Source organism: Jaculus jaculus, chromosome 8, assembly GCF_020740685.1.
Source record: "Jaculus jaculus isolate mJacJac1 chromosome 8, mJacJac1.mat.Y.cur, whole genome shotgun sequence".
NCBI classification, from domain to species: domain Eukaryota; kingdom Metazoa; phylum Chordata; class Mammalia; order Rodentia; family Dipodidae; genus Jaculus; species Jaculus jaculus.
This window is the reverse complement of record NC_059109.1, coordinates 111,784,993-111,809,755: the sequence shown is the minus strand read 5'-3', so window position 1 is coordinate 111,809,755 and position 24,763 is coordinate 111,784,993. Positions and strand designations below refer to the sequence as shown.

At 48.7% G+C, this 24,763-nt stretch overlaps 1 protein-coding gene across 1 annotated transcript in view; it reads right to left on the bottom strand.

Moving 5' to 3' along the window:
* Positions 1-24,153, bottom strand: part of Efcab8 (EF-hand calcium binding domain 8) — an 85,745-nt gene extending 61,592 nt beyond the window's left edge. The window contains 8 exon segments of the mRNA XM_045157053.1: positions 1,283-1,407; positions 1,683-1,767; positions 5,826-5,931; positions 7,684-7,819; positions 13,145-13,248; positions 16,444-16,562; positions 22,272-22,437; positions 24,028-24,153. Coding sequence (XP_045012988.1) covers positions 1,283-1,407; positions 1,683-1,767; positions 5,826-5,931; positions 7,684-7,819; positions 13,145-13,248; positions 16,444-16,562; positions 22,272-22,437; positions 24,028-24,153 — 967 coding nt within the window.
* Positions 24,154-24,763: the final 610 nt, after the last annotated feature.

Here is a 24,763-nt window from a genome sequence, read left to right as displayed (position 1 = left end):
CATGCATCCAGAGTTCATTTACAGTGGCTGGCAGGAGGCCCTGGCTCGCTCATCTCGCTCTATCTCTCTCTTCTTGCAAATAAATAATATATTCATTTTATTTTTTGAGCTTTTTTTTTTAAATTTTTTATTTATTTATTTGAGAGCGACAGACACAGAAAGAAAGACAGATAGAAGGAGAGAGAGAGAATGGGCGCGCCAGGGCTTCCAGCCTCTGCAAACGAACTTCAGACGCGTGCGCCCCCTTGTGCATCTGGCTAACGTGGGACCTGGGGAACCTAGCCTCGAACCAGGGTTCTTAGGCTTCACAGGCAAGCGCTTAACCGCTAAGCCATCTCTCCAGCCCCATTTTATTTTTTAAATTTTTTTAATTTTATTTTTTACTTCCATGCAAATGAACTCCAGACACATGTGGCACCATGTGTTTGTGGTTTAAGTTGGTTTTAGGGAGTTGAACCTGGGTCCTTAGGCTTTGCAGGCAAGCACCTTAACCTCTAAGCTATCTCTCCATCCCCAAGATACTTATTTTAAAAAAACAGAAGTGTAAGCCAGGCATGGTGACCCACGCCTTCAATCCCAGCACTCGGGAGGCAGAGGTAGGAGGATTGCCATGAGTTCAAGGCCACCCGGAGACTCCATAGTGAATTCTAGGACAGCCTGGGCTAGTGTGAGACCCGACCTCAAAAAAAAAAAGAAGTGTAGACTCTGAAGAGACGGCTTCACATCTCAGCCACTGCTCCCCAGCCTTGGGCTGTGCTAATCCTCTCTTATTAACAGGCAGCAACAAGTCACTCCCTTCTGGCCGTGGGTGGAATTATGGGAGCTGATGCACCCAGGGCTGCTCACTGATGACAGCCATATTCATTCACGCTCCTCCCAAGCCCAGTGGTCCTCCAGGCCCCGCCAGAGCCCACCTTGGGGCCTCTCTACCCACCCAAAGGCAGTTCATGTCTAAGAACAGCAGAAGCCACCTCACAACCATGGGAAGAGGACAGGAAAGACTTCCCAAGGTCATGGCCAGCTCTCTTAATTCTCCTAAGAGTGAGGAGGGTCCACATGCCCCAGCCCTCACCTGCGCAAGTTCTCGCTGCACAAGACTGTCCCTCTTCTCATTCCCTGTGATCTCGTCACTATAATGTCCCCCTTTTCCCCAGCCCAGGAAGCAGAGCATCTGCTGAGCTCTGAGGGGCCACCTCTCCAGAGGTCCAGAGCCACATCCAACTTAGCACCCACGTCTACCCACCCCCAGGCCCACACCCCCACACTCAAGCCTCTTAGCTACCCCATTTGGAAGCCTTGGGGAGGATGTTAGGGTTGAACAGCCCATTGGCCACATTGTCAGTGGTAAAGATGGTGACAGTGCCTTTGACGTCCCCGTAGCAGAACACACCTCTGCGATAATCAGACCTGGGGAAAGATGAAGACGGAAGAGCCTGTGGGAGCCTCCAAGGCCCTCTTCCCCCTTGGGAATGAGGCAAGTCCCACAGACTTCCCACCTTGCCCTGGCCTCTGCTCGGATGGCAAACACAAGCTGGTCATCACTAAACCAGAATTCAGCCCTGTGTTTCAAGCAGCCGTGCATCCCGAGAGGCCTTGGCCCCAACAGAAACCTCCCCGGCTTTCCTTACCCCTGGGGGTGTGGCAGCTGTCAGGACCCCGTCTCCACCTCCTGTGAGACTCACCAGTAATCCATGACCAGGACACAGCTGTCCAGGTCGATAAAAGTGAAAGCCCGGACACATTTGTGGTTACTGATATCAAAGAACTCTGGGGAAGAGAGAGAAAAGACCAGGGTCACACAGAGTCCAAGAGCCATGACCCAGCTCTGGGCACATGTGGGCATGGTGAGTAACCCCCTAGCACTCTCCACAAATTTCCCACCCCTGGAGCCCTTTCCACCTGCAGCAAACCAAGGCCAGCAGATGAGAGAAAACCCACCCACTGAGCCAGGACCCGGCTGCAAACTAATTCCCACCGAAGCCAGAATGAGGTCCACAGTGTATGGCCAGGCATGGTGACACACGCCTTTAATACCAGCACTTGGGAGGCAGGGGTAAAAGGATCACTGTGAGTTTGAGGCCAGCCTGGGACTGCAGAGTGAGTTCCAGGTGAGCCTGGGCTAGAATGAGACCCTACCTCACAAAATAACATAACATAACATAACATAACATAACATAACATAACATAACATAACATAACATAACATAACATAACATAACATAACATAGAAATCCCCAGTGTGGGCCACAACATTCAAGGGCCTGTAAGATCAGACCCTCCACTGTCCCAGTTCATCCACTGTACCTGGCGGGCCTCCTTTGCCTCTGCGCCTGGGGAGCCTCCAGCCTCTATGCAGCCCATTGCTTCTGCAGGCACATCAAACTCGTCCACGTCTAGGTCCCTTCACTCTCTGCTCCCTCCACCCTAAATATTCCCAGGTCCCCTTTAAGACAACTCAATGTCTCCTCCTTAGAAAGCCTTTTATTTGTGCAAGGTGGCACACACCTTTAATCCCAGCATTTGGGAGGCTGCGGTAGGAGGATCGCTGTGAGTTCAAGGCCAGGTTGAGACTACGTAGTGAACTCCAGGTCAGCCTGGGCTAGAGAGAAGCCCTCCTGGCATTCTCCCACCTTGCTCCCTGTTGATTTCCTGCAAGGTCTTCATCTCTACCTCAAGCTTGGTTCTCTTTCATTTGAACACGGGGTCTACCTGGCCTAGAGTCAGAGTTCCTTTAAAAAATATAGATAGGTAGGTAGGTAGGTAGATAGATAGATAGATAGATAGATAGATAGATAGATAGATAGATATGTTTATTTGAAACTAGTCTACCCATGCTGTCTCTATGCATCCCTGTTGGTTGGTGCTGGGAGCAGACGGGAACAGAGAATCTCCTTGTCATCACTGACCCAACCCTCATCAGTGCCGGGGCCCAAGTCCATCTTCCCAGTGCTGGGAACCACAGATCAGAGCCCAGCTAAACAGATTTCAAACACATGCATGATGAAGAATAGACTGGAATGATGGTTTCTTACAGGCTTACGAGTTTGCTTGTGTTCCTGCACCAGTCTGCCACGTGTTATTTTCATCCCATTCAGAAGCCTTTGGTGGGCCCCTGAAATTCCACCACTTCTGATCTAAACCCTTCTCGAAAGCCTAGCTCCTGGGATAGAGGGATGATTTAGCAGTTAAGGTGTTTGCCTATGAAGTCAAAGGACCTAGGTTCAATTCCTCAGGACCCATGATGAAGTTCATTTGCAGCAGCTGAAGGCCCTGGCATACCCATCCAATCTCTCTCATAAATAAAGTAAAATAAAATAAAACAAAATGCCAAGGGCTGGAGGGATGGCTTAGTGATTAAGTGCTTGCCTGTAAAGCCTAAGGACCCTGGTTCAAGGTTCAATTCCCCAGAACCCACGTTAGCCAGATACACAAGGTGGAGCATGCATCTGGAGTTCATTTGCAGTGGTTGGAGGCCCTGACATGCCCATTCTCTCTCTGTCTATCTGTCTCTTTCTCTCTCTGTCTGTCTGTTGCTCTTAAATAAATAAATAAATAAATAAATAAATAGAAGCCGGACATGGTGGCATATGCCTTTAATCCTAGCACCTGGAAGGCAGAAATAGGAGGATTGTTGTGAGTGTGAGGCCACCCTGAAACTACATAATGAATTCCCGGTCAGCCTGGGCAAAAGTGAGACCCTACCTACCTTGTAAAAACAAAAACAAACAAACAAACAAAAAAGCCTGAATCTTGTCTACTGAACCAAACTGTACCCCCACTGCTAAGCAGCCTCCTGAATGGGAGGCTTCTGTGTCTGCCTCCCTACAGAGCCAGCTACTCCAAACAGGGCTGTGGGTCACCCAGCAGGGCTGCCTGGGCTGAGCCGCAGAGGACGAGGCTTATGTTGATGTCCATTCACCCTGTGCCTGTGGCCTTGACCCAGGGCTCCAAGCAGCAGGCAGCTGTTTAGTCAGCATGACTGCTCAGGCTCTTTGCTGTTTCTCTGGCTGTGACAGTTTGTCCTCATACTGAGTTCAGCCTTGGTTAGGCCTGTACTGTATTCCTGGTGCTGGGCCAAGGACCTCACAACACCTAGCCACTAAGCCACACTCACTCTGGGGTCATCATGACTGACCTCACTTTACCTCTGGGTCAACAGAAGCCCTGGGTAGCGTTAAGTAATTGCCCAAAGTCACACATCTACTGAGTGTCAGGGCCAGGGTCAGAGCCCAGGCACGGTCTATTCTGGAACAGCTGCTAGCCATCCTCCTGTCTAGCCTTGCACCATGGGCTGTGGGTTGGCACATGAATTTCCTCTACTTGACCACCTGACAAGGCTGCCCAGTTAGACCTTTCTCATCCATCCATTGCCCACTCACTCTCGCCATCACATATCTAGAGGGGCGAGGCACTGAGATGAACCAGACGCGGTCCCTGACTCCTCAGCTCCCAGTCGAGAGAAGCTGACAGATACCAAAGACTCATACTGACAAATGCATAGCACACTCAAAAGAGGGCTTGGTGGGGGGCAGGGGGATGGCTTAGTGGCTAAGGTGTTTGCCTACAAAGCCAAAGGACCCAGGTTTGATTCCCCAGGACCCACATTAGCCAAATGCACAAGGGGGACACATGCATCTGGAGTTCATTTGCAGTTGCTGGAGGCCCTGGCACTCCCATTCTCTCTCTCTCTCTCTCTCCCTCTCTCCCTCCCTCCCTCTTTCTCTGTCAAATAAATAAATAAATTTTGTTTTGGTTTGGTTTTTTTGTTTCTTTGAGGTAGGGTCTCACTCTAGCCCAGGCTGACCTGGAATTCGCTACGTAGTATCAGTGTGGCCTCGAACTCACAATGATCCTCCTACCTCTGCCTCCTGAGTGCTGGAATTAAAGGTGTGCACCACCATGCCCGGCTTGTCTTTTTAGTTTTTTGTTGCTGTTGTTGTTTTGTTTTTGAGATAGGATCACACTCTAGCCCAGGCTGACCTGGTATTCACTATGTAGTCCCAGGCTGGCCTTGAACTCACAGTGATCCTCCTACCTCTGCCTTTCGCTCCCCCCACCTCACCACACACACACCGCCTAGTTAAGAAGGGACTGTTGAACTGATCCTGAGGAGTTCCGGGAAAGGTGGTCACAGTCCTCTGGAAGAAGCAACATCTGTTGCTGAATCCCAGAGGAAAAGTAGAAGCTATGGGCTTGGACATGTGGCAAAGCACGTGGACAGAGGCACAGTGGCCTTATGAGAACGTGAGAGAAGGCCACAGGGGCCTCAGCACAGCAGGGAGAAGGTTGCATCCAGGGAAGACCGCAGGCAGCAGAGGTCAGACCTTCCGCCCCTTCTGGCCATGCTGAGGAGCCCCCTCCACCCTAAGTGCCAGGACAGAGCTGAAAGCTGTCTTCAAGGAGGTATCACAACATCTCAGCCTGCCTGCCACAGATGGCCGGGGGGAGGGGGGGGGCGGGCTTCAGTGGCCTTCCTGTGACAGCTGAAGGTGTCCTGGGCTGGGAGTGGCAGGAACCAGGAGATAGACTCAGAACTGAAGAGGCATGGCCTCTGGCTTATAAGTTTGGATCTGTTCACTATTCATGTACTCTTCTGGCATTTCCTGAGCATCATGCAACTGGGCAGTCAGCAACACAGGTGCCGCTCCAGTGCCTCCTGCAGCAGGATGCTCTCACTAAACACCCTCTGATGAGCAAGGCCTTTCTTCCCAGCAACACTCCCAGAGGGCTCCCATCCAGGCCCACGCTTGACCAGTCTTCAGACCTGTCCCAAGGGCACGGCTCCTCATGGCCACGCGAATGCCCGGGGAGCTCCAGGGACCCACCTATCTTCATTTCAGTGAAGGCGACTGCAACAAGGTTCATGTTGTGCAGGCACACCATGTCGATGACCCACATCTGCTGGTGGTGGGGCTGCTGGATCTGGTTAAGCTGGTGAAGAAGAACACAGGAGGCCGGGGCTGTGGAAGCTTACCCAGCAGAGCACACAGACGTACCAGGGCCTGTGACCCTCTCCTGCCATACAAGGCCCTGCAGCAAGTACAGACCTAGCAAGGAGCTCAGTCCAAGCACTAAGAACAGAAAAACCCCCAAGTCCACTTCCTCGTCTGTAAAATGGGCTTGAAGAGCACCCAGCTGGCAAGGTCACTGAGAAATCTGGCTGGAGCTGAGCTGAAAACCAACTCCCTGTAGACCAGCTGAGGGAAAGCTGGAAAAAAGCTACACTGCATACAGCCCTATGGGAGAGAGAAGTCATCAGTGGACGATAAACAACAGTGGACACTGCAAGCCTTAAGTTTGGCCAGCCAGATGAAATAAGCCAATGGGTACAATAGTGGCATATCTGTTATGGGGAAAACAACCACTCTCTAATTGGACTGGAGGTTCCACGGAAAGGAATACATGCCTGGACTGAAAACCTATGATGGTGGAGGTCATGAGCCCTAGGGGTGTAACATCGGCTGGTGTCTGGATAAATGCATATGTTATGCTCACCAAACTGCCCAGTAAGCACTTCTCTTAATGTTCATACTCATATATTAATGCTACTTTCACTTTTGGGTTAGAGAAGCTTCTTTTTTCAGATGGCAGTGACCTCTGACATGACTCAAAAGATACCGAAGGGCAAAGAAGAAGTGACAGAGGTGTGCTCAGCACTAAAACATCTCTATCACACCTGTGGCTCAGGGCCCATCACAGAAGAGATGGTGCAAAGAATGTAAGAGCCAAAGGAAGGGTAGAACTGCTTGCAATACAGTCTTCCAGACACAAAATGGCCCGGATATCCATGACCTCACAATGCCTGATACAGTGTACACAAGACTTTCATAATAGGAGGAAAAGATGATGACATCAAAATAGACGAATTGAGAGGGGGAGGGGCTATGATGGAAAGTGGATTTGTGACGGTGTGGTGGTTTGAATAGATGGCCCCCAATACATTCAGTTTTTTATTTGTTTGTAGTTTGCATCTGCAGCCCCCTGGCTAGAGGCAGTGTCACTGGGTGGATCTTAAGGTGTGGTGGTCAGTTTCAGGTTTCAATCTAAAGATATGCAAGTGTGCCTAGCTTGAGTTCCTGAAGTGTGCTGTGGCTTTTGACTTTTAGGCTTGTACTTCTCTCTCTGCTTGGTCCTGTGAAGGCAGGCCAGTTTCTTCTGTCATTTATGGAACTTCCCCTGGATCTGTAAGCTTCAATAAATAACCCTTCCACCATAACTGCACCTGGTCTGGAAGTTTATCTCAGCGAACCTGAAGCTGTCTGATACAGACAAAGGTTTCAATCAGGAAAGGACTTAGGGACAACATGGGTGTGACGGGGAAAGGAAAGACCGCTGACAGCTAACACAGGAGCCTGACTGAGCTACCACTCAAGAGGTGGAGACTCGAAAGCAAAAAGCCCTGTGGGCAGGGGAACCCCAGTGACATGCTGCTTGGATAGGCTGCCCTGGAGGGGTCTGTTGGACATCCAGGTAGAACCCTGCTTTGCAGAGGGCAAGTGTGAGGCTCCTGGGGTGAGGCCAGAATCTCCACCTAAGCCCTGTGATTTCAAGTCCAAGCTGCTCTGTACACAAATCCAAAGGACAAACCTGCTTTGGGCCCAGGCCACCCCTCACTGTTGGGGGTGCTACAGCAGAGGCCCTCTGACGATCCCACGTGTACCCGTGGGCGATAACCCCACTCACCTGGAAAGAGCTTATCAGAAAGAAAGATTCGGTCCAGAACTGCAGGACCCCGTCCTTGGTGACAGTCAAGAAACAGCCGGTCTTCTTGAAGCGCTGGATTAGAAACTCCACCTTGACAACCTCACTGCCGTGGTTCCTGTGGGTGCAAGAGACACGCGGGAACAGCTCAGAGGCCGTTGCAGCTGCCAGTGGGCCACGGAGGAGGCAAGGCAAAGAGGCGAGCAGGGCCGGTCACGCTCACGTGTGCTCACACATGCTCCTGTGCACACCAAGAAACTATAGCGACCTCCGGGGACATAGGACTCTGCTTCTCCTCCAGGTGAACTTTGGCTGGATCAGCAAAGGTCACGAGGAAAATAGCATCGTTAGGATCTGGGATGCGGCTCAGTGGGAGAGTGTTTGCCCTGGCCCTGGGTTCCATTCAGAAAAAGCCAAGCATGAGGTGGTATGAGATGAGGCCCACAGCTGACCCTGAGAAATAAGTAGCTATGTCCCTCACCATGTGGTGAGACAGAGAAGTCAGGGAAAAAACAAAAACCAAAAAAACAGAGGTCTCGGGCTGCAGAGATTTCTCAGTGGTTAAGTGGTTAAGGCACTTTGCCTACAAAGCCTAAAGATCCAGATTTGATTTCCCAGTACCCACGTGAGCCAGATGCACAAGGTGGTGCATGCCTCTGGAGTTCATTTGCAATGGCTAGAGACTCTGGCACGCCCATTCTTTCTCTCTATCTCTCTCTGCCTCTCTCTCTCTAATAAACTAACTAAATTAAAAAAAAAAAAAAAAAAACATGGGCTGGAGAGATTGCTTAGTGGTTAAGCACTTGCCTGTGAAGTGTAAGGACGCTGGTTCGAGACTCGATTCCCCAGGACCCACGCTAGCCAGATGCACAGGGGGTGCACGCGTCTGGAGTTCATTTGCAGTGGTTGGAGGCCCTCGCACACCCATTCTCCCTCTCTCTCTCTCTCTCTCTCTCTCTGCCTCTTTATGTCGCTCTCAAATAAATAAATAAAAATAAAACCAGAGATCTTTGAACGTTCTCTCACAGGAAAACAGCCCACAGATGGCAAGCTTGAGGCTTGTGACTGAGAGAGACATGACACTTTCTACTCACCGACCTAGTGCTCTGGGGTAGAGAGGGGAGCACACTAGAGCAAGAGCAGGACCAGGGGGTGGTAAAGACTTCAGGCCTGGTCATCCAGCTTTTCACCACCAGAGAAGCACTGGGCACAGCAAACAGTTCTGGAGCAGACCTGGCTGTGCAGAATGCTGCCTTACAGCCTTCCCAGCAAGCTTCGCTTCTGCCTTCCAGCAGCCTCTTTCCTGCTGCACAGTTGCTAGGCGGGCCATGAAGACTCTCCGCCATCTTGTCCTCCTGCCACGGCGGCTCCCCCCGCCTCAGCCACCTCCTCTACGTCGTCTCTGGGCCGTGGCAGGGTACGTGAGAGAGTTATGTCCTGACTGAACCCTGCCGATCTAAAACTAAAGCCAAACACTTTCAGCCCTCCTTTGGGCCTTTTCCAGATCTGGCCGTGGGTGTGGTCTGACCTGAGGCTCGAGGGAAGCCCACACCTTCTCAAATCCAGCCGCTGCTATGATTCCAGAGTGGAGCACCGCGTATCTGGCTGGGGCTCGCCCTGTCTGCCGCCCGCCACCCACTGCTCTGTGAGGAGAGTGGCCAGTATTCTCGCTTGCCCCTGTCGTCCCCACTCCTGTCAGGACCGAAGACTGTAAGGAAAAGATCCAAAGGTGAGGGCCGTGGCAGGGAACGTGGCCCAAAGAACGCCATGCCAGCAAGACAGGACGTTCCTCCACGTGTGTGATGACGGCGCCGGCCTCTCTCAGAGCGGTGGAGCTAGTCAAAGGGGTGACGCGTTTGGTGCGCTGAGCCCAGGCAGCGTGGTGAGGCGACGTTTACAAGGGCTTGCCATACAAGCCTGAGGGCCTGAGCTCATCTCCCCAGCGCCCACGTAAAAGCCAGGTGCGGTGATGCACGTCTGTAATCTTCGTTCGTGCTGGGGAGGTGGGGACAGGAGGAGCCCTGAGACTCGCTTGCTGGCTAGGCTAACCACATAGGTGAGTCCTGGATGCCATGACAGACCATGTCTCAACAGAATGAAGTGGCTGGGTGTGATGGTACGTGCCTTTAATCCCAGCACTCGGGAGGCAGAAGTAGGAGTTCAAGTTCGAGGCCACCCTGCGACTACATAGTGAATTCCAGGTCAGCCTGCACTAGAGTGAGACTCTACCTCAAAATAAATAAATAGAAATGAAGAAAAAAAAAAAAAAAAGCAGCCGGGCATGGTGGCATACACCTTTAATCCCAGCACTTGGGAGGCAGAGGTAGGAGGATTACTGTGAGGTCAAGGCCACTCTCTGACACTACATAGTGAATTCCAAGTCAGCCTGGCCTAGAGCAAGACCCTACCTCAAAAGTACAACAAAAAGCAGAGAAATTGAGAAAGACATCCAGTGTTGACCTCTGGCCTACACACACACACACACACACACACACACACACACACATAAGCACACACTCATACACATAATAAACACACATGGATACATGTATACACATCAAACATACATGCACCAAAAAGTTATCCTATGGTGAAATTAACTGAATGTTGCTTGGCTATGTTCTCCATTTGATTGGAAGTATGCTCTTGGTTTGCAAGTTGTACAAATAAATAGGAGAACACAAAGACGATGCTTCATGACATTTTTTGTCCCAGAATTTTGAAAACTCTTGAAATCTGAATGTCTCAAAGAAGCAGAAAGAGGGCTGGAGAGATGGCTTAGCAGTTAAGGTGTTTGCCTGCAAAGCCAAGGGATCCCAGTTTGATTCCATGGACCCACATAAGCCAGATGCACATGGTGACACATGAGTCTGGAGTTCGTTTGCAGTGGCTGGAGGCCCTGGCATGCCCATTCTCTCTCCCTCTCTCTCTCCCTCGTTCTCTCTCACTCTCTCAAATAAATAAATAATTTTTTGTTTATTTTTATTTATTATTTATTTGAGAGCAACAGACAAAGAGAGAAAGAGGCAGATAGATAGAGAGAATGGGTGCACCAGGGCCTTCAGCCACTGCAAACGACCTCCAGACATATGCACCCCCTTGTGCATCTGGCTAATGTGGGTCCTGGGGAATCGAGCCTCAAACCGGGATCCTTAGGCTTCACAGGCAAGCGCTTAACTGCTAAGCCATCTCTCCAGCCCAAAATAAATAATTTTTTTAAAAAAGAATAATAATAATAAGACCAATGAAGGTAGAATTACATCGAGCAAAGTGCTCATGTCAAAATTACAATTATAAAATGTTTTATTATTTATAGTTATTGGCTACTCCTCAATTAACTCCCAGCCAATTTTTTTTTTTTTTTATAGGCTGCCCTTTCATGATTTTCATTAAACTACCTTCTCTCCACTAAAACTCCAGGCTGCCCGAGGCAGAGCCGACTTCTAGATCTTGCTCTTATATGATTTGTGCTAGGTGTGGTTCTCTGAGAACGAACTCTGCCCACAACCCCTCTGCCCAGGCCACACATGTGGGTCCTCACACCAGGCGCCACAGCAGCAGGCACCCTGGCCCTAGACACTTGCCCAAAGCCCACTGAGGCTCCAACCCAAGATGTGTTCCAGAAAGGGAACAAGGGGCCCACAGGCAGCCTGCCCTAGGCTGGCAAAACAGCCACCAGACAGTTTCCTGTTCTTAGGGGGTTGGAAGGACAAATGTACCAGTAAGCCAGGCTACTCCAAAATCTGGCACCTTGGTATAGTGAATATTTTAAGCTGAAGGCATTTGAGAAACAGTGTGTCCTGGTGTGCCCATTCTCTCTCTCCCCCTCCCCATCCCACTCTCTCCTTACAAATAAATAAGTAAAAAAAAAAAAAATAAGGGCTAAAGAGATGGCTTAGCAGTTAAGGCACTTGCCTGCAAAGCCTAATGACCCAGGTTGGATTATCCAGGCCCCATGTAAACCAGATGCACATAGTGGCACATCTGGAGTTTGTTTGCAGTGGCTAGAGGCCCCGGCATGCCCATTCTCTCTCTCTCTCTCCCTCCCTCCTGCTGTCTCTAATAAGTAAATATACATATATATATATATATATTGTTTTGTTTTGTTTTCCGAGGTAGGGTCTCACTCCACCTCAGGCTGACCTGGAATTCACTCTGTAGTCTCAGGGTGGCCTCCAATTCACGGTGATCCTCCTACCTCTGCTTCCCGAGGGCTGGGGTTAAAGGCGTGAGCCATCACGCCCGGCTAATATTTTTTAAGAGAGAGGGAGTATATTCAAGAGGGAATTTTGACATTCCCCTGAACCAGGTCATAAGATCCCAGGTGGGAGGTGCCCTCTGCCTCCTGGGAAGGAACACCCTAACAGACTTCTGAGGCAGAAAACAATGGTAACAGACAGACTGCCTCGGCTTCTCTCCTTTATTACAACTGGCTCCTGCTCTCTTTGGTCTAATTTCCCTAGGGCTCTCTGCTCTTCTCAAACCTAGCAAGAAAATACCCCAGATTAGCTGCTTCCTAGGGTCTTCATGTCTTTGGGAAGAAATCCACTGGATGTAAAACTTAGGTTAAATATATCTGCGTCTTCTAATCTTGTGGGTCTGTCTTCAGTTACAGGAGCCCCAGCCAAGAAACCTGAGGCAGGAAGAAAGAAAAGGCTACTTTTCCCTGTTCTAGGGCCATAGGAGGAGTGACAGCAGGTCACCCAGAGTCAAGACTGAGCCACAGGGCTGGAGAGATGGCTTAGCAGTTAAGGTGCTTGCCTGCAAAACCAAGCGATCCAAGTTCGATTTCCCGATACAAGCCATATACACAAAGTGGCACATATGTCTGGAGTTTGTTTGCACCATTCTGTCTCTCTGTTTCTCCCTTTCTTGGACCCCCTCAAATAAACAAAATAATATTTTTTAAAAAAACTGAGCCACAGAGCTCCAGAGGCCCATTCCTGAGGGTCAGCAATACAGAGGCCTCCACAGCTCAGCCGGGGTTCCAAAAGCAGCTTCCCCCCTGCCCGTCACCTCGCAAGAAAGTCCTGTCTGCACACGTGTGTGTGTGTGTCTGTGCTTCTGGGAATGAAACTGCTGGGCCCACACAGCACTGGCTATGAGGTAAAGGCAGATAAACAACACAGTATATGGGGGAGACAGGGAGGGCCCAACAGAGCAACCCAATCGCTTTCTGTGTATTGGCATGGGCAAGTCATCTGGCCTGCCTCTCTGAGACTATAAAAAGGGGACAAGCCACCTACCTGCATCTTCGTCATGAATCCCTATAGACTGAGAAGAAGAAAGACCTAGAAGATATGCAGCATCAGGCCTGGAGCCAGGCCCCTGGTTGGGCCAGCAGAATGGCTTTGTGGACTACCTCAGCAGGGGGCTCCCTCCAGGGCTGGTGCAATCAATCACTCGTCCACCACACCCCCACATCCAGGGAAGAGGCTCTTACAGGGGGATGATCACCATGGGGAGGTGGAAGCGCAGGCGGTACTGGCTCTTCCTCAACTCCTCCTTCCCCCGGAATTCACGCAACATGTAATCCACATACTTTGGCTACCTCAGAAAGACAAGGCAAGGGAGAGAGTGGGTTAGCGGCAATCGGCAATCGCAGTGTTTGCTCTTAAGAACCCAGGTCTGGTTTCCAGTGTCCTCCTCCCTCCCCATCTCTCCACAGCCCCCTCCAAACTGCTTTGGGGCCATTCCCCTGGACACTTAGGACTTGCTTATGCTTGAATCTCAAATATGGGAAGAGCCTATCACTAAGTACTGTGAGCAGCACCTCCCTTCTGAACCTCATCCCTCATGCTAAGCACACCTGGCTCTTATCCACACTTGGTGTGTTGAGGAGGTTTAAATGCAAAATGTTCCCCATAGCCTCGGGTGTCTGTGATGAAACCTCATACTTAATCCCTAGCTGGTGGAGCCTCTGGGAAGTGAGCCTTGCTGGAGGAAGTATGTTACTGGGGGAGGGCTTTGGGGCATTATAGTCTGGCCCTGCTTGCTTCACTCATCTAGGGCACTGTCTGCTTCCTCCTTGTGGAGATGTGACACCTACCTGGCTGTCTGCTCCTGCCATCCTGCCATGTTTTCCCCACCATGATGAAACCCTTCCTCAAAAGTGTAAGCTGAAAGCCAGGCGTGGTGGTGCACGCCTTTAATCCCAGCACTTAGGTGGCAGAGGTAGGAGGATCATTGTGAGTTCAAGGCCACCCTGAGACTACATAGTGAATTCCTGGTCAGCCTGGGCTAGAGCAACACCCTACCTTGGGAAAAAAAAAAAGTGTAAGCTGAAGAAAACTCTGTCTTTCCATAAGCTGCTTCGGGTCCGGTATCTTGTCCCAGCAGTGAGAAAGTAACTGCTACACATGCCATTCAAAGCTCTTATTCATCTCTGAGGCCCACATAAGTACATCTGATTTGCCCAAGTTCATGTACATTAACAGTTTGCTAACAACAGGGAGGATCTTTCCTACAAATATCTGCATTCTAGGCTCACTTAACCTATAGCCAAGGCCCAAGCAAGTCACCATATAATGCTGTAAGAAAAAATGGGATCCAAGCCAGGCATGATGGCCCACACCTTTAATCCCAACACTTGGGAGGTTTGAGTTTGAGTTTGAGGCCAGCCTGAAACTAAAGAGTGCATTCCAGGCCCACCTGGGCTCAAAAACCTCAATTAAGGGCTGGAGAGATGGCTTAGCGGTTAAGGCGCGTGCCTGTGAAGCCTAAGGACCCAGGTTCATTTCCCTAGTACCCACCTAAGCCAGATTCACGTGATGGCCATATGCATCTGGAGTTCGTTTGCAGTGGCTACAGGCGCTGGTGTGCCTATTCTCTCCCTACCTCTTTTTGTGTCTCTTTCTCAAAAAAATAAATAAATAAGCTGGGCGTGGTGGCACACACCTTTAATCCCAGCACTCTGGAGGCAGAGGTAGGTGGATCCCTGTGAGTTCAAGGCCACCCTGAGATTACATAGAGAATTCCAGGTCAGCCTGGGCTACAGTGAGACCCTACCTTAAAAAACCAAAATAAATACAAATAAATTTTTAAAATCAAAAATAGGATGCAGGCACACCCAGCTACTCAGGAAGCTGAGCCCAAGCATCTGATATTAACTTGGGCAACAAAGCAAGATTCCATTTCAAGAAGGAAGCAAGACTCCATCAGGAAGGAAGGAAAAAAGGAAGAGAGGAATGAAAGGAAGGAAGATAGAGGGAGGGAGAGAAGGAGAAGGTGAAGAAATGTAGCTCAGTGGTAGAGTACTTGCCTAACTCAGCATCGCCCTGAGTTCAAAGTCACCCAGAGATTACATAATAAATTCCAGGTCAGCCTGAGCTAGAGTGAAACCCTATCTTGAAAAAATAATTAAGTAAAAATAAACAAGTAAAAATTTAAAAAATATGTATAAAGAGGAGGATCATTGTCTGGATGCATAGAGAATTTGGAAACATGTTTATTATAAATGTTAAGAAAAATAAATGTATGTGCCACCTTGTGCGTACAGCTTTACATGGATACTGAGAACTCGAACCTGGGATCTTTGGCTTTGCAGGCAAGTGCCTTAACTGCTAAACTATCTCTCCTACAAGAGAAATAAACGTAAAACAACAAAGCCTGGAACATATGCCCAAAGCACAAAGAGATCTGCAATGGCAGTTAACCCGCAGACCACTGAGACAAACTCCCTGAGCTTGAACACTGGCTCAAACGGCCACCAGCTCCACAACCCTGAGCAAGGTTTCTCACAGCTCCATGCCTCACTTTCCCAACTCTTATTCCATCGAGTTCCTGTGAGTGTAAGTAGAGGAACATGTAAAGCGTGAGGCACAGTGCCTCATTGTCATCTTTAATAGAATCAGCATGCCAGACTAGGCTGTGCTTTGCTTTTTTTCTCTTTTCCTTCTTCTTTTTTTTTTTTTCTTTTTGTTTTGTTTTTTGAGGTACAGCTTCACTCTAGCTCGGGCTGACCTGGAATTCACAATGTGGTCTCAGGGTAGCCTCGAACCCATGGTGATCTCCCTACCTCTGCCTCCCGAATGCTGGGATTAAAGGCGTGCACCACCACGCCCAACCTGTTGTTGCCTTTTTGTTTGTTGTTTTTTTTTTTGAGGAAGGGTCTCACTGTAGCCCAGGCTGACCTGGAATTCACTGTGAAGTCTCAGGCTGGCCTCGTACTCACAGCCATCCTCCTACCTCTGCCTCCCAAGTGCTGGGCTAAAGGCGTGCGCCACCACATCCTGCTTCTGATGTGCTTTTCTATAAGCTTAAATGCCATGTGTACTCACTACAGAACATTTAGAATTAAAGAAAGAATCGGCACTATTACTATGCTATGAAATCCTGATGGTACTGGATTTGACAGACATGGTTCCTGAGTGGGGTGATTGACATGACAGGATTGTGGCACTGGTGTAGAATCCCTAAGCTAATGGGACCTGGAGCACAAGAGAGCTGCAAGGCAATGGGGGGTGTCTGATGTGGTACCCCTGACACCTGTCACACCCTCTGCTAGCCCGAGAGGGAAACAAGCTGCACCGGACGCAGCTCACAGAAGTCTCAGGGAGAAGTCTCAGAGACACTGAGCACCCTTCTACCTGTCAAGCGCTCTAGTGGGTGCCAGAGTCCATGATGGCGTCCTGACACCATGGGTGCCTCCCTGCCTTCAAGCCTCCACTTGTTCCGTGATAGGTCAAGGCTGGACCCTGCAGCCTCCTCCAGCTCCCCACGGCAGCAGGCCATCCTCCTTACCCAGGTGACAAAGCCATGGCAATCCGAGTCCACCTTCAAGAACAGCATGTCCAGCATCTCATCTGACACGTTGTTAAGCAACTTCCGGATGGTCCTGCAGAAAGTTTCCTTGTTCATGGCTTCAACGAGAGAAGACACCATTCACTCAGTCACATGTCACTTGGTCCTCCCTAGGCCATGTTCCATGGGCATCTGGCTGCTGAGGGTCACAGGGGGGAGGACCACGTCTACTGGGGGCCTTAAGTTCAAGAATCCTCTCTGGAGCCAGAGAGATGGCTTAGTGGTGCTTGCCTGAAAAGCCCAAGGACCCATGTTCTACTCTCCAGATCCCATGTAAGCCAGATGCACAAAGGTGAGGCAAGCGCAAGGTCGCACATGTCCACTAGGTGGCACAAGCATCTGGAGTTTGAGTGCAGTGGCTGAGGCCCTGGCATGACAATTCTCTCTCTCTCTCTCTCTCTCTCTCTCTCTCTCTTTCTTTCCAAAAAATTAAAAGTAAATAAAAATAAAAAGAATACTCTCTGCTACCTCCCTTGAATGTCAGCTGGACCTCTGTGAAGGAGACAAGAGGGAGAACTCCAGCCACAGGAGTGGTGCCTTAGCAGGCTGCCTCTTCACAGGCCCTGACGTTCATCATGACCTTGATCCTGTCTACCCTTCCTTCCTGTTTCCACCCTAGAAGGCACCCTAGAAGAGGCTCACTGACCCCTGAAGCTTCCACCATCACTTGGTCATCCTGCTTCCATTTTTGTTTTTGCTTTGCATGTGGGTGCTGTGTGTACATGTGTGTACACATGTGAGCACACATGTGTGGGGGGCTATATGTGTGTGCACATGTCACTCTCCGCTTTACTTTACCGAGGCAGAGTGTCTCACTTGAGCCCAGAGCTCGCTGATTCAGCTAGTCTTGTCCTGGGGACCTGCCTGCCTCCGTCTCCCACTCGCTGGGTTGCGGGGGGGCCACGACGCCCATCTGGCATTTACGTGGGTGACGAAGATCCAAACTCCAGTCCTCACTCTCGAACGGCAAGTGCTTGAGCAGCTGGTCGCCAGCCCCCAGTAACTTAGTTTTAATGTATGTGTGTGTGTGTAAGTGTGCAAATAGGCCAGAGAACAACCTAAGGCAGTGTCCCTCAGGAATGTCATTCATCATTTTTCTTATGTATTTATTTATTTTGGTTTTACCTGGTAGGGTTCCACTCTAGCCCAGACTGGCCTGAAATTCTCTATGCAGTCTCAGGGTGGCCACGAGCTGATGACGATCTGCCTACCTCTGCCTTCCAAGTGCTGGGATTAAAGACATGTGCCACCATGCCTGGCTCCATTCATCTTTTTTTTTTTTTTTTAATTATTTCTGAGAGAGAAAGAGAACAGGCACGCCAAGACCTTTCAGCCACTATGAACGAACTCCAGACGCGTGCTACGTCTTGCGCTTATATACGACATTGTGCGCTTATACCACTGTGCGTCTGGCTATGTGGGACCTGGAGATGTGAACGTGACTTCTTAGGTTTCACAGGCAAGCAACTTAACCGCTAAGCCATCTCTCCAGCCCCATTGATCTTTTTTAAAACAGGGTCTTTCCTTGGCCTGGAGCTCACCAATCAGGCTAGACCAGCTGGACAGTGAACCCCAGGGGTCTGCCTCTCACTCCACCTCCCTAGGACTGACATTCCAAGTGCATGCCACCACACCTAACATTTTCACTTGGGCTTTCGGGATCAAATGAAGCTCCTCATGGGTGTAAGGGCAGATTTGACTGAGGCCCTTCCTAGCTCCCCAGTTATCCTTCGCATCTTATTCATATTAGTCACCCCACAAGCCTTCATGAACACCTGCCGGTGCGTTGGCACAACAGGAGGAACAGAGGTTCTCAAAAGACTAGCTCCCCTTCGGAACAAGTAAACTAAACAACACATTGCAATAGCAGCAACTCGTAAAAGAACAAAAGAAACAGCAGAACAAATGGACTGAATAATAACTAAGAAATTCAATCATGCAGAGAAAGGGGAAGTGCTTTTTTCCTCCTCCTACTCCTGATGATTGAAACCAGGACGTCAAATATGCTGGCAGACACTGTACCACTGAGCTATACTTTAGTCTGCAAAGTTCATCTTTCTGTTGTTAAAAAAAAAAAAAAAAAAAAAAAGTTCATCTTGGAGGGGAGAGAATTACCCATGGTTTATTGTGTATAATTATGGAAGTCATCAATAAAAAAAACATAAGTTTAAAAAAAAAAAACATAAGTTTATCTAGGGTTGAAGAGATGTCTTAGGAGCTAAGGTGCTTGCTTGCAAAGCCTAAGGACCCAGGTTTGATCCCCCAGTACCCACATAAGTCATATGCACAAGGTAACACATACATCTGTAGTTCCTTTGCAGTGGCTAGAGACACTGGTGCATCTATTCTCTATCTTTCTCTCTCTTTCTCTCTCTTTCTCTCTCAAATAAATAATTTAAAAAACAGAAATGCCTAGAGTTTTACCTTTTAAAAAAAAATGAAAAGCGGGCTAGAGGGATGACTTAGTGATTGAGGCATTTGCCTGCAAAGCCAAAGGACCCAGGTTCAATTCCCCAGGACCCACGTTAGCCAGATGCACAAGGGGACGCACGTGTCTGGAGTTCGTTTGCAGTGGCTGAAGACCCTGGTGCACCCATTCTCTCACTCTCTCTCTCTCTTTCCCTCTCTTTCTCTGTCAACTAACTAACTAAATAAAAATAAAATGTTTTTTAAAAATGAAAAGCAGGTTCATCTAGGAGCAGTGGTCTGGGGGGAGAGTTCATTTTTTAAAAGTTAAAAACATGCTGAGTGTGGTGGCACATGCCTTTAATTCTAGCACTTGTGAGGCAGAGATAGGAGAATTGTGAGTTCGAGGCCACCCTGAGACAACATAGTGAATTCCAGGTCAGCCTGGACTAGAGCCAGAGCCTACCTTGAAAAAAACAACAACAAAAACAAAAACCCTTTGGCTAGAAAGAAAGATGGTGAAGAAAAAAGAAAAGATAAAGTATACTTTCTCCCTGAGCTTGGTTTTATGGCTATAAGGGACTCCATTTGCAAAAAGGTGTTAATAGCCTCTGCCTAATTTTTTTCATAACTATAGTTTTTTAAAAGTACCTTTAGTGGGCATGGTGGTGCACGCCTTTAATCCCAGCACTTGGGAGGCAGAGGTAAGAGGATTGTTGTGAGTTCGAGGCCACCCTGAGACTACATAGTGAATTCCAGGTCACCCTGGGCTAGAGTGAGACCCTACCTCAAAAAAAACAAAAAAAAGTACCTCTAAGGACTAGAGAGGTGACTCAATGGTTAAGGTGCTTGCCTGCCAAAACCTAACAACCCAGGTTCAATTCCCCAGTACCCATGAAAGTAGAGCATGTATCTGGAGTTCCTTTAGAGTGGTAGGAGACCCGAGTTCACCTATTCTCTCCCTCTCTCTCTCTCTCTATCCTTGAATGTAAATAATAAATATTTTTTAATTAAATATATGCCAGGTATGTTGGCACACACCTTTAATCCCAGCACTTGGGAGGCAAAGGTAGGAGAATCACTGTGAGTTTGAGGCCACCTGAGACTACAAAGTGAATTCCAGGTCATCCTGGGCTAGAGCAATATGCTAACAAGAAAGAAAGGAAGAAAGAAAGAGAGAGAGAGGGAGGGAGGGAGGGAGGAAGGAAGGAAGGAAGGAAGGAAGGAAGGAAGGAAGGAAGGAAGGAAGGAAGGAAGGAAGAAAGGTGGGAGGGAGGGAAGGAGGAAGAGAGGGAAGGAAGGAAGGAAGGAAGGAAGGAAGGAAGGAAGGAAGGAAGGAAGGAAGGAAGGAAGGAAAGAAGGAAAGAGAAAGAAGAAAAGAAAAAAGAAAAGAGAGAAAGAAGAAAAAAGAAAAAAAAAGAAAGAAGGGGTTCGGGCAGAAGTACTCTGTGGGAGTGGATCATACTGTGCCCAGTACATTGTTACAAGAAAGCTTCAGTGCCAGGGTGGGAAACCTTCCAGGGAGTTGTTGGTCAGGAAGGCTTCCAATGTCCCCAAAACATTACAGGCTATTGCCAAGGCTCTTGGATGCCCACCAGAACTAAATGGTAAGACGCTAATGCTGAAGACACTTCCCCGTGTGCTTGCGCTGCAGGACACTGATAATCAAGCTGGGGCTGAGCTAGGAGCCTCCTCCCTGTTGGAAAGAGCTGTGCAGTCCGCTGGGGGAGACAAGTCATCAGTGCTCTTAACCTGCAGTGAACTCGGTAAGCTTCATGGCTGGCCAGCCATCCCAAGTTTGCCAACTGGTGCAATATAATAAAAATAGTCTGTAATAGGGGAAGCCAAGGAAAACCAAAGAAATTCTTGCCTGGTACCAAAAACCTAGTCAAAAGCTTATAGCTGAGGAGGTCATAATCCCTATTGAGGAAACTACTACTGGTTAAATGGATATATGATGGCCACCAAACTGCCCTCTAAATACTTATGTTTATGCCCATATATTAATGCTATTCTTACTATTGGTTAGAAAAGCTCCTCTTGAAAAGATGGTGACATCAAAATAAGAGACTGATTGAAATTGGGGAAGGGATATGATGGAGAGTGGAGTTTCAAAGAGGCAAGTGTGGGAAGGGAGGGAATTACCATAGGATATTGTTTACAATTATGGAAGTTGTCAATAAAAAATAAATTAAAATTAAAATAATAAAACTACCCCCCCAAAAAAAAGAAAGAAAAGCTCCTCTTGGGCTGGGGAGATGGCTTAGAGGTTAAGCTCTTGCCTGTGAAGCCTAAGGACCTCTGTTCGAGGCTTGATTCCCCAGGACCCACGTTAGCCAGATGCACAAGGGGGTGCACGCATCTGGAGTTCGTTTGCAGTGGCTGAAGGTCCTGATACACCCATTCTCTCTCTATCCATCTGCCTCTTTCCCTCTCTCTCTCTCTCTCTCTCTCTCTCTCTCTCTCTCTGTTGCTCTGAGATAAATAAATAAAAAAATAAACAAACATTTTTTTTTTTAAAAAAGAAAAGCTCCTCTTTTTAGATAGCGGTGACCACTGGGGACTCAAAACTAATCAAGGTGCTAAGAAGAAGTGACAGTTCAGCACAGAGTGAGACCTCTCCATCACACCTTCCAAGACTCGAGGACCCATGTGGAAGAGGTGGCAGAAAGGATGTAAGAGCCAAAGGAAGGGGAGGAGTGCTTTGCAAAAGTGGCTTCCAGACACAAAGTGGCCTTGACCTCACAGTGGCTGACATGACTTACACAGACTTGCATCATAGGAGAGGGAAAAAAAGTGATGACATCAAAATAGAAACTACTGGGGCTGGAGAGGTGGCTTAGTGGTTATGGTACTTGCCTGTGAAGCCTAAAGATCCAGGCTCGATTCCCCAGTACCCACAGGTAAGCCAGATGCACAAGGGGTCACATGTGCCTGGAGTTTGTTTGCAGTGGCTAGAGGCCCTGGCATGCCCATTCTCTTTCTCTCCCTCTCTCTCTCCCCCCCCCCTCTCTCTCTCTCTCTATGTAATCTCTCTCTGCTTACAAATAAATGAGTAAAAATATTTTTTAAAAATGTCATCTTACATGGATCCTGGAGAATCAAACATGGATCCTTTGGCTTTGCAGGCCTTAACCACTAAGCCATCCCTCCAGCCCAGAGACCCTATTTAAAAAAAAAAAAAAAGTCCTAGATCCCAAATAGTCTTCAATGCTCACATTACTATACTTACACTACTTCTTACCCAAGGATTAAAATTTAAACGAAACGCTGGGTGCAAAAATGCCGATCAGGTCTGAGCCCTCCACGCCCCCCAGATCCTGTGAGAAAATCACAGAGAGCAGCTTCCAGAAAGGCAGTACCTCCGTTGGCGTCGCTCTCCTTCTCAAACGCTTTCTGTATGTCAGCCAGGTGGAGCTGGGCAAACTGCACGATCTTCTTGTGGATGTCAGCTGTCTGGCTCAGGCTGGCGGATGGTGCCATGGGGCTAGGAGTCTCCTTGTCCTCGAATCCACCTGGGCTGGGCGGCTGAGACAAACATGACCGCAAGGACCAGAAACTGAGAGGGTTAATCCCCCGAAGCCAAACATCTCCCTACATACCTTGCTCGAAAAGAGAATCTTTGTTGTTTTTTTGTTTTTTGTTTGTTTGTTGCTTTTCTAGGTAGGGTCTCACTCTAGCTCAGGCTGACCTGGAATTTGCTATCTAGTCTCAGGGTGGCCTCAAACTCATGATGATCCTCCTACCTCTGCCTCCCAAGTGCTGGGATTAAAGGCGTGCGCCATCATGCCCAGCGACCCTGCTGTTTTACAGATGCCAGGACCCAAGTTTAGGATCAGCAAGGTCAAAGGACATAGGACTCTTTCTTTAGCTTTTTGTTGTTGTCTGTTGTTTTTGAGACAGGGTCACACTACGTAGCCCAAGCTACTTCAGATCCTCCTGCCTCAGCCTCCCAAGGGCTAGGATTACAGGCATGTGCCACCATGCCCAGTTTAGGACTCTATAAGAAGTCTCAGCCCCACCAAAAGAACAGTATGTGAAAAATGTCAATAAAAAAAGAAAACAAGGAGCTGGAGAGATGGCTTAGTGGTTAAGCACTTGCCTGTGAAGCCTAAGGACCCCTGTTCAAGGCTAGATTCCCCAATACCCATGTAAGCCAGATGCACAAGATGGCACATGCATCTGGAGCTCATTTGCAGTGGCTGGAGGCCCTGGTGTGCCCATTCTCTCTCTCTACCTTTCTTTCTACCTTTCTCTCTCTCTCTCTCAAATAAATAAAATAATTTAAAAAGAAAGAAAAAAAACAGGGTTGGAGAGATGGCTTAGTGGTTAAAGCACTTGCCTGCAAAGCCTGACATCTGGAGTTTAATTCCCCAGTATCCACATAGAGCCACATGCAGAAAGAGGCACATGCATTTACAGTTCTTTTGCAGCAGCTGGGGGTCCTACCACATCTGTTCTCTCTGCCTGTCTCTCTTCATGGTATCTCTCTCTACTTGCAAATAAATAAATAAAAATGTTTTTTAAAAAAGATAAAGAAAGCCAGGCGTGGTGGCGCACGCCTTTAATCCCAGCACTTGGAAGGCAGAGGTAGGAGGATCACCATGAGTTCCAGGCCACCCTGAGGCTACACAGTGAATTCCACGTCAGTGTGGGCTAGAGTGAGACCCTACCTCAAAAAACCAAAAAAAAAAAGATAAAGAGGGCTGGAGAGATGGCCTAATGGCTAAGGTGCTTGCCTATAAAGCCAAAAGACCCAGGTTTGATTCCCCAGTACCCACGCAAGCAAGATACACAAGGTAACGCATGTGTCTGGAGTTCATTTGCAGAGGCTGGAAGCCCTGGTGTGCCCATTCTCTTCCTCCCTGTCTCTTTCTCTCTCTCCCTCTTTTTCTGTCTCTCTCTCTCTCTCTCTCTCTCAACTAAATAAAAAATTTTAAAATATTTTTAAAAGAAAAAGGAAAAAGAACAAGTGTGCTCATCCTCCCGGGAATGATCACGTGCTCACTCCTTCACTCGTGGTTTACCCGCATTCACTGAGGGCCAGGCTCTGCGGACACAGGCAGTCCTCTGCCTCTCAGAGCCAGGGTCTTTCAATTCACATCCCAACACCAATACCTCCTTGGTAATGGTCAGTTGGGAGGCAAATTTGGCCATGAATTTGCCTGGCTCAGACATTCCCCATGGCTTCTCCCTCTCCAGCTCCTGAGCATGACATTCAAAGTCCTTCAGACTCCCTGACATCTTACTTCTCTTCTTTCAATGTATGGGCCATTTCCCAGGCATATCAACTGCTCTGCAGCAGGTGTTTCACGTCTACGCACACTGTACCCTATGAATGCCCAGCCCAGCTGCCCCAGAGGCAAACTCCCACCCATTCGTCAGCCAGACTCTCACAGCACCCCCTTCGAGGAGCCACCACTGCCACCCCTCCCTTCCCCCAGGCTCTGTTCATTTCTACCACTCATGGCATGACTATGCACACATAGAAAGCAGGCATGAGGGGAAGCACATGGCTGCAGGTCCCCAAGCCCCGAGTTAGAATTCTACCTGACTCTACCACATACAAGCTATTATTTCTTCCGCATATCACAGCACTGCTCTGAGCCGCAGATTCCCCCCTCCACACACACACCCCCACTGCAAAATAGATCCACAAGAGACCCATGTAAGCCAGACTCACAAGGTGAAGCATGCATCTGGAGTTCATCTGCAATGGCTAGAAGGCCTGGAGCACCCATTCTCTATCTGCCTTTCTCTCCCTCTCCAATAAATAAATAGAAATAAAGTTGGACATGGTGGCATGCGCCTGTAATCCCAACAGTTAGGAAGCCGGGCATGGGGGCACATGCCT